The sequence below is a fragment of the Triticum dicoccoides genome, chromosome 2A, assembly GCF_002162155.2.
Source record: "Triticum dicoccoides isolate Atlit2015 ecotype Zavitan chromosome 2A, WEW_v2.0, whole genome shotgun sequence".
In the NCBI taxonomy this organism is placed as follows: Eukaryota; Viridiplantae; Streptophyta; class Magnoliopsida; order Poales; family Poaceae; genus Triticum; species Triticum dicoccoides.
In genome coordinates this window covers 449,225,308-449,242,788 of record NC_041382.1, presented here as the reverse complement: position 1 = coordinate 449,242,788, position 17,481 = coordinate 449,225,308, and the positions used below count along the sequence as shown (strand labels likewise).

General features: G+C 46.9%; 1 protein-coding gene across 2 annotated transcripts; it reads left to right on the top strand.

The window, feature by feature from the left end:
• Positions 1–2,055: 2,055 nt before the first annotated feature.
• LOC119354849 (beta-glucuronosyltransferase GlcAT14A-like) lies at positions 2,056–14,312 on the top strand. Of its 2 annotated transcripts, XM_037621599.1 has the most exons (5): positions 2,056–2,745; positions 4,225–4,300; positions 4,386–4,501; positions 12,118–12,158; positions 13,296–13,448. In XM_037621599.1, exons 1-5 carry the CDS (start codon positions 2,232–2,234, stop codon positions 13,308–13,310), a joined length of 762 nt encoding a protein of 253 aa, XP_037477496.1. In that variant the 5' UTR covers positions 2,056–2,231; the 3' UTR covers positions 13,311–13,448. The 2 variants fall into 2 exon arrangements, with proteins under 2 accessions (XP_037477496.1, XP_037477495.1); XM_037621598.1 differs by lacking the exon at positions 12,118–12,158 and having other exon boundaries at positions 2,066–2,745; positions 13,296–14,312.
• The last annotated feature ends 3,169 nt before the right edge of the window (positions 14,313–17,481 follow it).

The window sequence follows — 17,481 nt, the reverse complement described above, 5'->3', positions numbered from 1 at the left end:
ATCAGTCCAACGCCATCACACACTGATCACTGACCTGCGTGAAATTGAACAACTCACATATTGGGTGTCACACATAAGAGTTACCTGAACTCAATATCACCGCTCCTTTCTTGACCGCCTGTCTGAAACTTGAAGGAATTTCACCATTACTTTTAGTCATCCCGAGTCAAATTCGCAGTTGTCTCACCACATGTATGACCACCAGAGCCCTGGCCCGTCTCCATGTCCGTGCGTACCGCACGCCTCGCTGCTATTACCACGTCGAGTCTCCGCTGTCCCGGTCGAGTCTCAAGGGTCACGGACCCACACCACTCAACCCCCACTACAGAGTACCACCAATCATCACCGACCGATGACGAGTTTTACACTTCCATCAGACCACCAGGCTCCAGTCCGAATTACGTGTCCCTCGCTTTTCCCCGCTGAATAGGTTTCGACTCTCTGAGCTCTTACGCCGTAGCCCCTCAATCAGCTCCACCTTCAACATGACTCCATGATAGAGGATCAGTCCACCCCCGCGTCGCGTCGACTTCAAACTCTCATGTGTATGCCATCTTGAATCAACCCCGCGCCATAGTCTTGTCGAAGCCACACAAGCCCTCAGGCCTGCGCCGCGTGTTGCCACGCCAAGAAGTCGGTCACCATCAGCAGCACACACCTATGTCGTCGTCGACCCCACCACCGTCTTCTCTACCAACCGACCTGCGTCGATCCGCCTGACTGGCAAGTCTGATCCAACCGAACTTTCCAGACTGCAACCATCTGCAACTCCTCACAATCCTCATCGTCCGTCTGGCTTGACGCCCCGCAACGCCTTCAAGCATTCTTGCTGTGCCAACAAAATTTTCACCTTTGTCTGCCATAACCTAAAGTTTTCAGTTCTATCGAACATCTTCACCTCAAACTTGGTACCGTTGGCTTCATGATTCTTTGTACAGCGGACCTGTGAAAAAATGCCGAGCACTCTTTCCGTGATCCCCAAGTACACCAAGTATACTAGTTGTAAATCCAACAGGATAGCTTCTGGTCTTCACATGGAGTTGCTCCCTTGCACAACTTCAGATGCTAGCTTTGCTTGCCCAAGTCTTTGCCTTCCAACGATGGATGCTTTTCTGCCTTGATGTTGCACGTCCGCCGTCTCGGCCACTAGGATAACTCCTCTCCTCCTGGGACTCGGTCCCTTTTTTCTAAACAAATCTCGCGTCCAGCTTCTGTACGCACACGTCACGAGTCCTCCAGCCTGCTCTTGAGCATCACCTGCGCGAGACGCGCTTCTCGCTAGCTTCGGATTTGCCCCCTGCTGCAGCCATATGGGTCGCACCGCCATGGGCCACACCTAGGCTCCCACTGTTGCACGCACCAGCCGCCAGCGATCCCATCAGCACGTACGCGCCGCTTGATGCTCGCCCGATCCATCCATCCGATCGATCGCTGCACATTCCCGCGCGCGTGCCGCTGTACGCGCATACAAGCCACCGCCGACGCATCCATAACGGGACTGCTTCTTCATCCTCTAGATCAATACAACTGGCCTTCGATCAACCAGCTCTCATACCACTTGTTAGAGTAAATCCAAGGCATATCATCGATCATCCGAGAACCAAGCAAACACACGAGCACGACACCGAGATTTGTTAACGAGGTTCATCGATATGGCTGCATCTCTGGGGCCTGACTATGGACGCTCCTTCCCATGATACCGTCACAATACCGCACACCGGCCACCCGGGCGCTGGCACATGCCGCCGGCTCCCTTGCGCGCCTATGCTATTATGTTGGCATAGGTTACATCGTGTGTCTACCTCCGCTATATATGAGAGGCCTAGTATGCAAATATCCTACTAGAACACGACTCCACATTCTATGTAAACATAATACAACTATAAGTCCAACCGTAACCTACTTTATACATTATATTCAACACAACTCCAACAGGCCCCACCACAACTAAATGCCAACCGGTAACATCCCACCACCGCACCGCACCTTCCTCTAGACCTTTCGGCCCACGACGCCACCTTGCGCCCGTGCCGTGCCGCCTAACTTTTTTAAACTCTCTCCTCCTGTCCCCGTCTCTCAGTCCAAGCATCCAATTCCAAAACCACGCACTAGTCGACGACGGCCACCTCGCCGCCGCCGTAACGCGCACGGTCTCACCTTACCACTCATTACCGCGCTTCCAGTTCCGTACGCCTCATGCCGCCGGCCGCGCGGGTCAAACCTCCCAAAACATGAAACTCGGTGCAATGGGGTCGTGCCGCTTGCCCCCGGCCATCGCGGCCGCCGCGCTGGCCGCGGCTGCGCTGCTGGTGCTCTTCCGCGCCTCCCCGTACGGGCTCGCCTACCCCCGCGCGGGCGTCCAGCCAGGGCCGCCGCTCGTGGCGAGGGGTCCCGGGAGCCCGCCCTCCTTCGCGTACTGGATATCCGGCACGGGCGGAGAGGGCCGCAGGGTCCTCAGGCTGCTCAGGGCGGTGTATCACCCGAGGAACCGGTACCTGCTGCACCTGGACGCGGGGGCGTCGCGGGACGAGCGGACGGAGCTGGCCGCCGCTGCGCGGGACGAGGCGGCGTGGAGGGAGTTCTCAAACGTCGACGTGGTAGGGGAGAGCTACGCGGTAGACAGGACGGGCTCCTCGGTGCTCGCCGCGGCGCTGCACGGCGCCGCCGTGCTGCTCAGGATTGGGGCTGACTGGGACTGGTTCGTCACGCTCAGCTCCTGGGACTATCCTCTCGTCACGCAGGACGGTAAGATACTTCTAGCAATCACTCTTCTGATGCATGCTCTTCCTTATGTTTAATTAATTTTCTATGTTCTTGGATATACATGGAATTGAAAGGTGTAGTTTTTTTCGTGGATGGTTATGATTGCGAATTTGCGATGTGATCCATTGCTTGCCTCTCAAGACTCATGAGATGGATTTCTTTCTTGCGAGTTACGACTTGATTGTACACAAGTTACCATTGAGCTGGGGCGGCTGACATAGCTTTCTTTGGTTGTTGTTGCCTGACATTGCAAGCTATGAATCAGTCTAAAATCTCACATTTGAATTTGATCGTGCTGTTAGTCCTTGAAACTGGTAGGTACTAGCTGCACCTTTGTACAACTCTGTTTCTAGCTGTGCCAATTTCAGTACCATCCTCAAGGGCGTTGCAGTATGTTTTTGTGCTGAATTGTTCGAACGGTCTTCTATGGTAGTTGTCCGTACTCCGTGGTACTATACTTGCTTAATCAATTCTGCAACAACCTACCAAGTCGGGCAACTCATGTGTGCTTCTGAAATTTGATAATCAGCGAGAGCTATCATTGGGATATTGCCCAAACGTCACATAAAGCACTTTCATTTGATATGACAGATTGCCAGTGGCACCGTATTTAAGAGGGTTGGGGTTAGTCAGAACGGTTGCATTTTTATCTTTGAGCCTTATTTAATACTCCCACTGTTTCTTTTTACTTTGCATTTAAGTTTTGTGTTAAGTCAAACTTTATAAAGTTTGACCAAAATTGTAGAAAAAATATATCAATATTTATAATATAAAATCAATATTATTAGATGCATCAATGAATTAATTTTCATATTGTATATCTTTTGTATTGTAGATGTTGATATATTTTAATATAAACTTAGGCAAAATTTACGAACTTTGACTTAAGGCAAATCTTATATTTGGAGTAAAAAGAAACGGAGGTAGTACAGTATACCAATAATGCTTGACTTACGGGCTCAATCTTACGGGTGTAACTCATTGGTAAGAGTCTATATTCCGCAAATAAAAGAACTCCTTTCAAGAAGGGTAATGCGTAACAGGGCTTAGTGCGCTACCCATGGGATGCCTTACATCCCGCTCATCACAATCATGTGCGGGTCCATGTGGCCAGTCACACTGCGCAAGGCGGGTGGCGTTGCGAGTGATTTCTCGTTTGATTTTATACCATCAGGTTATGGTGAAAATTATTGTTGCTTGCTGCCCTCAGTACGAGTGTACACATTTTCCTTTATATAAAAACCTGAAAAAAAATGACAAAATGAAATTTTCTGCACAACCAACAAATGTCCACTAATGAAGACAACATATATAGAGCTTCTCGGCATATATTGTTGATTTGTTTGTTTCATAGGGATATATTGTTTGTTTGTTTATAGAGATATGTTTTGGCGAGTGCTCAATGATCATCCCTTTCACTTTGTTTTAATAATTTTAAAGAATTTTTTTATTTAAATGCAGATCTCTTTTATGCATTTTCTTCTGTACCAAGGCACCTCAACTTTATTGATCACACAAGTAACCTCGGATGGAAAGAGTGAGTTCTGTAAGCAGGAAAATTTCTAGAGTGTAGCTCGCTATATCCTGTTTCGTTCCCTAAACATTTTCCTTGGCCCTTTCAGGCATGAAAGGTTTGAAAAACTTATGGTCGACGCAAGTCTATATATGGACAAGAATACCCAGCCCTTTCCTGCGACAGAAACAAGACAAATGCCTGAGGCATTCAAGATATTCACAGGTGTGTGCAAACATAGTTTCTAGTTCAGGTCTTTTTCGGTATTTAAAACATTTCTGAAATATAGTAGGACATCAGTGATTCAAATATGTTTGATTAAACCCCGGTGCTATTAAATCTGGAACAAAGCCACCAACCGATTGTTCTTTTATGTGCTATTGATTAAATAAAGATCACTAGGATTAGCCCTCATGCTGAATCAGACATTATGAGTTAAGAATTATAAGTATACAAACACTTCTTTAGAAGGAAAATAATAATTAAAGGGTCTGTTAAGGCTCATCTAGATGTGACATAACACATCTAATATGACATCATCACTGTTTTGTAGTTCCCGTTCCCAACTCATGAAACAGGCTTACCCCCCGCTTTATATATAAAGCCGCAACTCCCATGGCCTCCCCTCGGCCTTTGTCTTTGCCACTACTTTTTTTGTTCCTCTTGATTCATGTGTGCGTTCCAATTGGGCTGGTTCGATGCGTGCTTGTATTTCATTAGGCTGTTTTTTGGTCTTTACTTCTATTTTGTTTTGTCCCTTGACCATTTTTTTTAGAGAAAAGGGGGTTTTGAGCCCCCCGGCCCCATTTAATAGATGAAACCAGGAAATAACACCATTACAGTCATGGCAAGCATGTTCAGGAAAGTAACATCACTACAAAGATAGCTAATCAGCTGAAAGACAGCAGATCAGCTCTACAATAGAAGTCTAAACAGAGTTTTCCTTATTACATTTTCGCGCACGAATCTGTAATAACCAACACCTCTCTCCCCTCCTTTTTCCCTGGAGACCAGATTTCTTCCACTTTTCAGTTAGCGCGCCGCATTATGCAGTCCCCAGCGACACCATTTCCTTTGCCACTTCTGTAGTGGGCACCACCTTGAGCTTCTTCCATGGTTTAGCTGGCGATCCACCCAGCTCCAGAGGGGTGACCGGGCTGAGCAGCGTCGCCTTGCAGGTGCTTTCGCGAGGGCTTCTTGGTGGAGAGATTTGGTATGCTGGCCCCTTTGTGATTGGAGCGTCATCGGACTTCGAGCGGGAGAAGAGAAGCGAGCGATCGAAGCCACCTTCAGTGTCTTTCGTCTCGACAGTTAACCTGCCAGAATCTGGAGTGGGGCTTCTAGGATGCAGGAGATTTTCTGAACGAACGCCTCCAGTTTTGTCAATGCAGGTCCTTCGAACAAGATCAGCCATCTCCTGAATTGTCCTAGCACTCTCCTCCATATCTGTTTCACATCAGTCCATATAGCATTGTTAAAGACATGTGAATTTCTATTTTTCCACATAGCCCATAGAACACATGCACAGACTGAATTTAAAGCGATATGCTTCTTGTCAGCTGGCCAAAATCTAGCAATTAATAAGTAGTTAGATCCTAATTCTACACCAAAAAATTCTGATATTTCCGCCCAGATTTGCTTGGCCACCACACATTCAAAGAATAAGTGTGTAATGGATTCTTTTTCAGAGCAGTAAACACATTCTGGGGCTTTTTCTATGCCTCTCTTGGCCAGGTTGTCTTTTGTCATCAGCTTGTTGTGGGAGAGTAGCCACAAAAACACCTGGACTCTGGGTGGGGTTTTTATTGACCACACCGCTGGTATATACACAGGCTGGACCCCCCTAAAGTTGATGATACTATAAAGGGAACTAGTGGTGTATTCCCCTTTGGCTTCATATTGCCAAATGAGTGAGTCACCCTCCTCTCGAAGCAGGGTACTCCTAATGATTTGCTCTAGGGCATACCAATGCTCCATCATAGCAGGTGTGAAAACCCTCCTGAAGGTGAGTTTAATCTCATAGCTGTCCCAGATCTCAGCTATGGTAGAGCATTGTTGGTGGCAGATGGTGTAAAGCGGCCAGAATTGGACTGAGAGGGGGGATGTACCAAACCAGATGTCTTCCCAGAATCTGATCTTCTGTCCATCTCCCACCACCCATTTATATCCAAATTTCAAAGCCTTAGCAGCCCACATGACCCCTTGCCAAAATCTGGAAGGGTTTTGGGGTTTACTAGCAAAGATGTTAGGGGAGTTGTGGATGTATTTTTTGTCCACTATTTGTTTCCAAAGCTTGCCTTCATCTTTGATGTATCTCTTTACCCAGCTCCCAAGGAGGCAAAGGTTAACATCTTTGATGTTGGGCACCCCTAAACCCCCATGTTTTTTCCCCATACAAACTAGGTCCCTTGACCATTTGGATTGACCTGCACAAAGAAACACAAGAAAATACACAGGCACAAAAAATCTGGACAAATTTTGTGTTGAGAGTAGACACGCAACTGGATCGGAGAATGTGATTAGAGGATGGGTCAAGGGCTTCACGGGGCATGGAAAGTGGTTCTGGTTCTTACATTTTTGTACTCTCTCACATTTTCAAGGAAAACAAAAACAAACAGAAAAAAGAATGCATACGCAGGCAACCAAAAAATACAATGGCCCAGGTAGGTAAATCTCCACCCAGCCCAGTAAAGAAAGACATCGAAACGAATCAAAACCGATGATGGCCCAGGCAAAAAACACAAACCTCGCAGCAACATCCTGAAACTGTCTCATGCGTGATAAGCAGTACGAATCTGGGAGCTACAGTGCAAAATTTAGTTGAGACATAGCTAAATATCATTTAGATGAGATTTAGCAAATCCGATGATTAAACTCTATAGTAACACCTCCAGCAAATTTTCAAATGAAAACATAACAAATTAAGTTTCAACCTAGGATCTTGTTTATATTGAAGATTTTGCTCATGAAACTATATTTTGGCACGTATCAATAGAAAAATCGAGAGTACTTGGGGATTGAAAGAAGGAACCATAGTTTCGCACGAAAAAAGGAACCATAAAGTCAAATCACGTGATGATTGGGTGGAGCTATTATGTTTACACAAACAACAACAAAGCCTTTAGTCGCAAACAAGTTGGGGTAGGCTAGAGCTGAAACCCATAAGATCTCAAAAACCAACTCATGGTTCTGACACGTGGATAGCTAACTTTCACGCACCCCTGTCCATGGCTAGTTCTTTGGTGATATTCCAGTCCTTCAGATCTCTCTTTACGGACTCCTCCCAAGTCAAGTTTGGTCTACCTTGATCTCTCTTGACATTATCTGCATGCTTTAACCACAGCTATGCACTGGAGTTTCTGGTGCTCTACATGTATATGCCCAAACCATCTCAGACGATGTTGGACAAGTTTCTCTTCGATAGGTGCTACCCCAACTCTATCATGTATATCATCATCCCGGACCAGATCCTGTCTTGTGAGGCCACACATCCATCTCAACATGTGCATTTTCGCTACCCCCATCCGTTGAACATGCCTCCTTTTAGTCGGCCAACACTCAACGCCATACAACATTGCGGGTGGAATCACCGTTGTTAGAAAGGAGAGAGAGGGATTGCTGCGGAATATGATGGATGTATTATTGAGCCTCAAAGGCGAGTATATATTGAGTACAAGACTTCGAGGACAAGACGCCTCCTAGAGATAAGATGGAAACAATTCCTATCTAATCCCGGACATTCTCTACATACCAAATATAACTCTAACATCCCCCCGCAGTCGTATCGGTAGCGTCGCGAACAACAGGAGCGTCGCGGACGGTCAGACTGGAGAGAATAGCAGCCGATGGGCTGACATCCCCCCGTAGTCATAGCGGGAGCGTCGCGGACGGTGTCGCGTTGCGGACGCATTGACTGTAGAGGAAGCCGACGAGTTGCTCAAGCGGATGATAATCCTTTGTGCCGATGTCGAGGTAGCCGAGAGCGTAGGGTGGTGTAGTCGTGGTCGAGGTAGCCGTGTGAAGAATGTCGTGGTCGATGTCGAGTCGGGGTAGCCGGTGTCGAGGAAGTCGTCGTGGAGCCGCGGGCGCAAAGAGGCGCCGAGTTAGTCATGGGCGCAGTAGTGTCGAAGAAGTGGTGCGCTGGGAAGAAGACGGTGTTGACGAGGCGTCACGCCGGGTTTGCCAAACCCGGGGACACGTCGTAGACGAAGGCACGCATCGGTGTTGCCAGCACTGGGCATGTGTAGACGGACGAAGATGAAGTTGACGAAGCGCCACACCAGGCTTGCCAGGCCCGGGGACACGTCGTGGACGAAGGCACGCATCGGTGTTGCCAGCACTGGGCATGCGTAGACGAGGGACCTGCACGAGCTGTACGCCATGTCGGAGAAGTCGGAGGGCCAGCAGAGAAGGAGACTCGACGACGGTTGTGGTGCCAATCGGCGTGGGGGCCGATGTCACCAACGGTGGCCGGAGTAGACGAAGTGGTCGGGCTAGATGACGGCGACGTTGGCAACGGGCTGGTGCTGGACGAAGACGAAGGAGGTGGACGGGCGGCGTCGGCGGCTATGGGGGTAGCAGCAGTGGCGGCCAAAGAAGAGCGGCGGCGGTGCTCGAAGTAGGCGAGGAACCCGAGGCGTGGTGAAGATCGGCGTGGACGGTAGCGTTCCCGTGCCAAGGGAGGTGGCGCGGTGCATACCACGAGAGGTCGACGTGCGGGGACGTGCACCCCTCGGGACGGTTGCGGGGACCGCGGGCCGCGGTGCTGCAGCCTGAAGGGGCGGTGCAGCGGCTGAGCACGGGATGGTGCAACCGCGAGGATGGCCTCGGGGCGGCGGCTAGGACCGCGTATTGCGGCACTACGGCCCGAAGGGGCAACTCAGCAACGACGTGCGAGTCGATGCAGCTGCGAGGGAGAACCACGGGGCGGCGGCGCTGCGGCCTGACGGGGCAACACAGCAGTAGCCCATTGCTCGATCGGTGGAGGGGCGCGCTGAACTCCGGGACGATCTTCATGGGACCTGGAGAGGCACGCGCAACCGATGGGCCAGGTCGGTTGCGTGGCGTAGATGAGGCGGATCGTGGCGGCAAGCAGGTGATCAAGCCGATCGCACGCGAGGTCGGGGACGCCGCTCGGTGGAGGCGGGGTGGCGGCGGAGTCCAAGATGACGTCGACGATGACGGACGACATGGGACGACGTGCGGACGAGCGCGTCAGCACCAGCACCCGGGCTGCCAAAATAGCGTCGGCGCCCGGGCAGCGAGGTCCGAGCGACCAATGTAGCAGCGGCACCCGAGTTGAGGCAGCCGAAGAGCCTAAGGCAGCCGGCCAGACACAGCCAGGGATGAGGTCGGCAAGGCAGACGCGGCAGAGGCGGATGGCGTGGATCGATGGGCGGGCCGGCGCGCGAACGACGGCTATGATGGGTCGACGCATGGCGCGAGGCCGCCGGGTCGGGGCGATGCAGGAGTCCCGGTCGAAGCAGGGCGGAGCGGCTGGCATAGGACGTCGGGTCGAAGGAGAGGCTGGCTGGTCACGCCGGGGTTGAATTAGAGGCGCGCGAGGGTCAACGGCGGCGGCGGGCGACGCAAACCGATCAAGCGTAGATCAGAAAACCAAAAAGAAAAATGTCGATCAAGGTGACCGGTGGGAGAGAAAAACCCGGAGCAAGGGCTCGAGAAAAGGACTCGCTAGGGCAGCCGGCCAACACGACCGGCAGACGAACCCTAGGTACGGGCGGCGCAGCCCCCAGCGGCGGTCATGGAGGTTGACCGCCTCGAGGGTGGCGCGTGGGTGCGGAAGCGGCGACGGCTAGGGTTTAGGATCGAGATAAGGCTGATACCATGTTATAAAGGAGAGAGAGGGATTGCTGCGAAATATGATAGATGTATTATTGAGCCTCGAAGGCGGGTATATATTGAGTACAAGACTTGGAGGACAAGACGCCTCCTAGAGATAAGATGGAAACAATTCCTATCTAATCCCAAACAATCTCTACATACCAAATATATCTCTAACAACCGTCCTATAGAACCTGCCTTTTAGCTTTTGTGGCACTCTCTTGTCAAAGAGAACGCCAAAAGCTAGGCGCCACTTGATCCATCCAGCATTGATTCCATGGCTCACATCTTCGTTGATATCACCATCCTTATGCAGCATTGACCTCAAATATCAAAAGGTGTCCTTCTGAGATACCACCTTCCCATCAAGGCTAACCTCCTCCTCGTGCCTAGTAGTATTGAAATCGCATCTCATGTACTCGGTTTTAATTCTACTAAGCCTAAAACCTTTCGATTCCAAAGTTTGTCTCTAAAGCTTTAACTCTCTATTAGAGAATTTTACGGTACATCTTACTCCTAGGGAAGAGGAGTAGTTTAGGTTTAATCTAACCGCTGATATTATAAGGCATAACGGTCAAATTACAACCGGCTTTTTTTTGGTAAGTGCATCAATGTTTAAAATAATCAGGCTTTTCTCTTGGTAAGTGCAATAATGTCTAAATCATAGGGATATTTTTTCTCTCCTAAGACCCATTTCGTATAACATGGGCACATTGCTACGATGCTCGTCTTCTCCGCCTGTTCCTCTCGATCGCCCCCTTGAAATCTCGGCACTATGCTCACGCCCTCACTTATGGCCCTCGCGATCGCCAAGGCCTTGCAACCGATCGCTTGGTGTTCCTCATAGTTCTAGCTTGGTAGTATGCGAACCTAACTTGCCATTGTGCTATCCGGCACTACCTCACCACTTTTCGATTAATATTCGTTAGCATTATTAATTAGATATTCGATGCAAACTATGCTGGGTCACTAGAACTATTAGGATGCCAAGAAACGAGCTCATATACACGCGTATGCGACTAAAGAGTTAGGATAAAGAAATATTTGATAATATGAAGATTCTCAGTGTCTTTGTTAGGGTAAAGAAATATTTGATAATTAGAATAAATTGATGTCAAGTAACCATAATTTGTGGGATTTTTTTATTCTCCCGATTCTACCCCTATAACCCATATACTACTCGTGTTGGGTGCCATAAACTACTCACAGGATTTAGTAGTATAGATCAATCTCATCCGCTAAAATCTATGGAATAGACGGCTAATATATGTTAGAGTGTACCGTAAAAGGTCTCTTCTATTAACCCCCATCCGACAATCATCGAGTAGCACCACATCATCCGTAAAGAGCATACACCATGGGATATCGAAGATACGGGCTCAAAGTTGACCCTTGGTGCAGTCCTATTTTAATCAAAATGTCATTAGTGTTGTCATCACTTGTTCGAACACTTGTCCCAACATTATCGTGCATGTCCTTGATGAGGGTAATATACTTTGTTGGGACTTTGTGTTTCTCCAAGGCCCACCACATGACATTTCGCGGTATCTTATTGTAGACCTTCTCCAAGTCAACGAACACCATATAGGTCCTTCTTTTGCTACCTGTATCTCTTCATAAGTTGTCGTACCAAGAAAATAGCTTTCACGGTCGACCTCCCAGGCATGATACCAAACTGATTTTTGGTCACGATTGTCATTCCTCTTAATGGCTCTCTCCCATAGCTTCATTGTATGGCTCATCAGCTTAATTCCACAGTAATCAGTAGAACTTTAAACACCCCTTGTTCTTGAAGATTGGTACTAATATACTCCGCCTTCATTCTTCTGGCATCTTGTTTGCCTGAAAAATGAGGTTGAAAAGCTTAGTTAGCCGTATTACCGTTATGTCTCTAAGGCCTCTCCATACCTCAATGGGGATAGAATCAGGGCCCATTGCTTTGTCTCCTTTCATCCTTTTTAAAGCCTCCCTGGCCTTAGACTCTTGGGTTCATCTCACAGGACGTCTGCTGGTATCATCAAAGGAGTCATCCAGCTCAATGGTAGAGCTCCCATTCTCTCCATTGAACAACTTGTCAAACTACTTCCGCCATCTAGTCCCCTCATCCTTCACAAGGAGCTGTTATGCTTATAACCACCAAGAGAAAATAGTGCATCTCCCTAATTATCTTGAAGTATATATAACTAATGTTTATGATAATCAAATTCATTTATAAAGAACTTATCGGTCCACATAAGAAAAGCAATTCCAATATTTAATATATAACTTTGTGTCCTATAAGCATTCCAAAGAGCTCGGGCTTCCCTAACTTTTTCTATTGAAGTTGAATTTGTTTATAAGATGAAAAATCGAAAGCAAATTGTATCAGTACAATTTTCTACAACCAATTCTTCATTTTCTTTCCTGCTGGAGACATTGAAAACGTGATTCATGATGGTCATAGATAAAGGAAGAAAGCTGCCGATACTTTGCCATTGATGTGTCGGGAAAATGCTGAAAGAAATTGTGGGTGATTAAAAATCCTGCACGAGTACTGAGTACGAATAAATCCACGCGAGAACTCAGGAACTATCACACCGTGATATAAGTTAAGGAAACAAAACAGAGGTACATTAAGAATATTTTGGCCAAATTAAACGTTTGATACATAGCAAAATATGTTATAACATATTTTAGCCATGCACATCCGACTTGATAGTGATTTAGAAAAGGACTAAGATTTTGTTACTATCACGAGTCGTTGCCTCTGTTTTTGATGCCATAATGTAAAGTGATTAATTGTAGTGAAATTCTAAGAAATATTCACAGCTTAAGTTTTTAATGGCAACATTGACAATCTGAGTTGGTCGAACATGAGAAGCATGTACCCATTTGCTAGTACTTCCTCTGTAAAGAAATATAAGAGCGTTTAGATCAATAAAGTAGTGATAGTGATCTAAACACTCTTATATTTCTTTAGAGGGAGTATTTCTTGAAAGTTAGGGACGATCCATGTAATTAGGATACTTGTGTTCAAATATAAGAAAGTTCACGTGCTCATTGGAGTTATATTTAAGTTCCCATTCACTTACTTAACTTACAATTGGCACCCCCATTAATTCTTATACTTGACAGTACGTATTACACATACGTAGTACACATATATGCATTTCTGAATGTTTTATTTCCTATCTCGCAGGCTCTCCATGGGTAATTCTGAGTAGGAACTTCACTGAACATTGCGTGCATGGCTGGGACAACCTCCCCCGCAGGCTACTGATGTACTTTGCCAACGCTGCTTACTCCATGGAATCATATTTCCAGACTGTCATATGCAGTTCATCTGACTTTAGAAACACCACTGTCAACGGCGATCTACGTTTCTTTGTTTGGGACGATCCTCCTGGGCTGGAGCCGCGTATTCTTGATGAAACGCATCTCGATAACATGGTGAACAGCAGCGCTGCCTTCGCAAGGCGGTTTGTGGAGGAAGCACCAGTGCTGAAGAAGGTTGATGATGAGCTACTGAACCGTTCTTCGGCCCAGTTGGTTCCTGGTGTGTGGTGCCGGAATTTGGGTGAAAAGCAAGGAGGCGGGGATGTGGAGGCGTGCTCGGAATGGGGCGACATTAACGTTGTCAGGCCTGGGCGTGCTGGAGAGCGGTTGAGGCGCTTCATATCTGAGATCATTCATATAAGAGGATGCACGGTCGCAGCAGCTAGCTGAAAGCCGAACCCACCACAAGTCTGGAATTCTTTGTCAAGAGAGCAGTTAAACAAAGAATTTAAGGAACACATTCTTCGCTGCAGGTAAAGCACGCGTTGCTGCAGTCGACAGTTCTACCAGGCTGCATAATACCACTGACGCTCCTTCTACACAAACTAGGTACAAGTATATACTCCCTCCGTCCGAAAATACTTGTCATCAAAATGAATAAAAGGATGTATCTAGATGTATATTAGTTTTAGATATATCTCTTTTTATCTATTTTGATGACAAGTATTTTCGAACGGAGGGAACTGTATAAAGCTGTAACTGATTTGCCCTTTTTTTAACCATATGGATAGGACATAGAATAGGTTACACTGCAGTAGTTACAGTAAAAAAAGGTTACACTGCACTAGTCACTTGTCAGATAAGTATATATACACAATTGTTGTTAAATGGCGGCTTGAGTGGTCAGGTTAGATCATCACGGCCTACCGATTTTGCTAAATATTTTCGAACGATGATTATATGAAAGTTTAGGTGGTTCTTAAGACATTACAGCTGATGGCATTTGTGGCATTCAGTTGATCTGGTATAAATTGTAGGTGATGTTTGCACTAAGAATTAGTACTAGTCACAACATATAACTCCAGACTCATTATCATTATCATTATCATTATTATTATTATTATTATTATTATTATTATTATTATTACTATTATTATTATTATTATTATTATTATTTTATTTTAGAAAAGGAGGTCAAATCCTCGGCCTCTGCATCAATCGATGCATGCAGCCATCTTTGTTAATTATTCCGTAAAGGTCTGACAAGAACATATATCAATCCACCTGAAGCCACCACTCATACCTATAGACTCGATAATGTGGAGTGCTCTCACTCTCCATATCTAAAATCGGTGTTGTCGTTGATCCATCCACATAACGTATCGGGATCAACAACCGATGCGGCCTACCTAAAGCGCAGATCACATGCACACGTTTTAGAAGCCTACACCATAACTCCAGACTCTTGGGCTGCTTTTGGTTATCTACATCATTTTTTGCGTTGTTTGTCTCCTTCCATTTGTGGTTCCACTGGGACAGGCTAGGTGGTTCGTGGTTGGTGAGTTAAAACAGATGGACATGAAATAATAGAAATCGACATTGACACCTTACTCACACTTCAAATTTTTATGTACAAGTCTAAAAAGGCCGTTTATTTTTGACAAATTCTTTTAATCAACTCGAGGAATGGCTAAACTTTCACTGCGGATAGCAACGGGGCTTAGCTTTCCGTTTTCAAGCCGCTCAATACCTATCACCACATAAATGCAATGGTGCCAAATGAACTCGACGATGAGATCAAAGATGACGAAGCCAACGGTGACGGACGCGTGATTCTAATTCCATGGACGTTGCATCACACAATATCATCTATTAATTCCTCCACGTCCATTTTCCTGTTTCTTTTTTTTCCCTTTCGAACTTCCACGTCGAATTAAAACAGAGAGAAATACAAAGATATCTCTGTCTGGAGGCTGGGCAAGCAGGAAAGTCATCACCACACGAACGCATGCACCACATCCCATATCTCTATCCATTGGCCATATCCGGGCTCGCTGTCCCCACGTCGACACATGTTGCCGTTCACAGTTCACGGTCGGCCCACCACCAGCCACGGAAGATACGACGCACGTGATTGATATAGAGCATGTTTGGTTGCTTGCATCGTTTTTTCTCATTTGCATACTTGTTTCAGTTGGATCAGATTGAGCAGATGCAGGCAAAAAACTAACATCTGCATGTTGATTGGTTGCCTGCATGTTCTTTCCCTGCATCGTAGCGACGCCTCTATGCACTGTGTTTGGTTGCTCGCATTGTATGTGCTCACGCGAGTGCACGTTGTTTGTTTACATACGAGCATAGAGTTGTGCTCACCTTGTACCCTACTTGGTGAGCTTACCAATATCATTACACCTTACACAAATTCACACCGAGCACATCAACGCTACAACATTGCTATGGCGATGAATTGGACGAAGATGATGAAGTTCTTTAGCCCTAACGGCCCATCCACCTTGTCAACCCCAACCTTACTGCATGAATGCTCTCGCATATACTTGGAGTAAACATCTTTTGCCGCCTGCCTAGTCTTAAACCCTCCTCTGTGGTTGTTGTCGCCGTACCCTGAAACTTGTTTGTTGCAAGCTTCCCATGAACTGTAAACCCCTGGAACCCTACCTTCGAACACGACATACCACTTGCCCTGATAGTGCAAACGAGCAATAAGTTCAAGCAACAAGCATTGCAACACACAAACAACAAGCAATGAAGAACTATAGGAGCAGGCAATGGAGCAGAAGAGCATTAGTAAGTATGCATGATCATAGCAAGTTCAACCTACCACTACTTTGGTGTCATCCTACCACCACATCCAAAAGAGGTTGTAATCCTACCACCGCAAGTTCGTGATCACCATGGGGATCACCGTGAAGGGTTAGTTTATACCACCTCACCAAAAATATATAGACCACAAGATTGTTTTCAAGCACTAACTACACAAAATATACATCGTCTCATCATCGTCAGTCTTGTAGCCATCGCCGTCGAGGATCATGCGCACCATCGCCACCAGCAGAAGCAACACTAGTAGTAGTGCTTTCCCAGCCAGATCCTCAGCCAGAGCACCCTATGGTCTGCTCCCATGGCAACAAACCCAACACCCTGGGCTTTGTTGTCCAGCAGGTGGCTGAGAGCCACCATGAGAGCCTCTAGGCTGAAGCTAATCTGCTCCATGACGGCGCCGTAGAGCTCAGGGCAGATGTCCACACTCTTGGTCTCCCTGATGGCGGTATGATGACCCACAAGTATAGGGGATCAATCGTAGTCCTTTCGATAAGTAATAGTGTCGAACCCAACGAGGAGCAGAAGGAAATGACAAGTAGTTTTCAGCAAGGTATTCTCTGCAAGCACTGAAATTATAAGTAGCGAGTAGTTTGATAGCAAGATAATTTGTAACGAGCAAGTAACGGTAACGGTAACAAAGAGTGCAGCAAGGTAGCCCAATCCTTTTGTGACGCCCTCGATTCAATCGTACACTAATCATACACGCAAATGTGTACGATCAAAATCAAGGACTCACGGGAATATATCAAAACACAAATCTAGAGACAAATTAAAATAATACAAGCTTTATATTACAAGCTAGGCGCCTCGAGGGCTCGAATACAAACGAGTCAGCGGAAGCAACATTATCTGAGTATAGACATGAGTTAAACAAGTTTGCCTTAAGAAGGCTAGCACAAAAGTATCAACGATCGAAAAGGCAAGGCCTCCTGCCTGGGAGCCTCCTAACTACTCCTGGTCATCGGCGTCCGTCACATAGTAGTAGGCACCCTCGGGGTAGTAGTAGTTGTCGTCGGCGGCGTCTGGATCATAGGCTCCACCATATGGTTGCGACATCCGAGATGAATGGAAAAGGGGAAAAGAGGGAGCAAAGCAACCGTGAGTACCCATCCAAAGTACTCGCTAGCAAGGATCTACACTACATATGCATCGGTATCAATGAAATGGGTAGTATCTATGGACTGAACTGTAGAATGCCAGAATAGAAGGGGAAAGCCTAGCCTATCGAAGACTAGCATCTTCAAGCATCTTGCAACATCAGAAGAGAT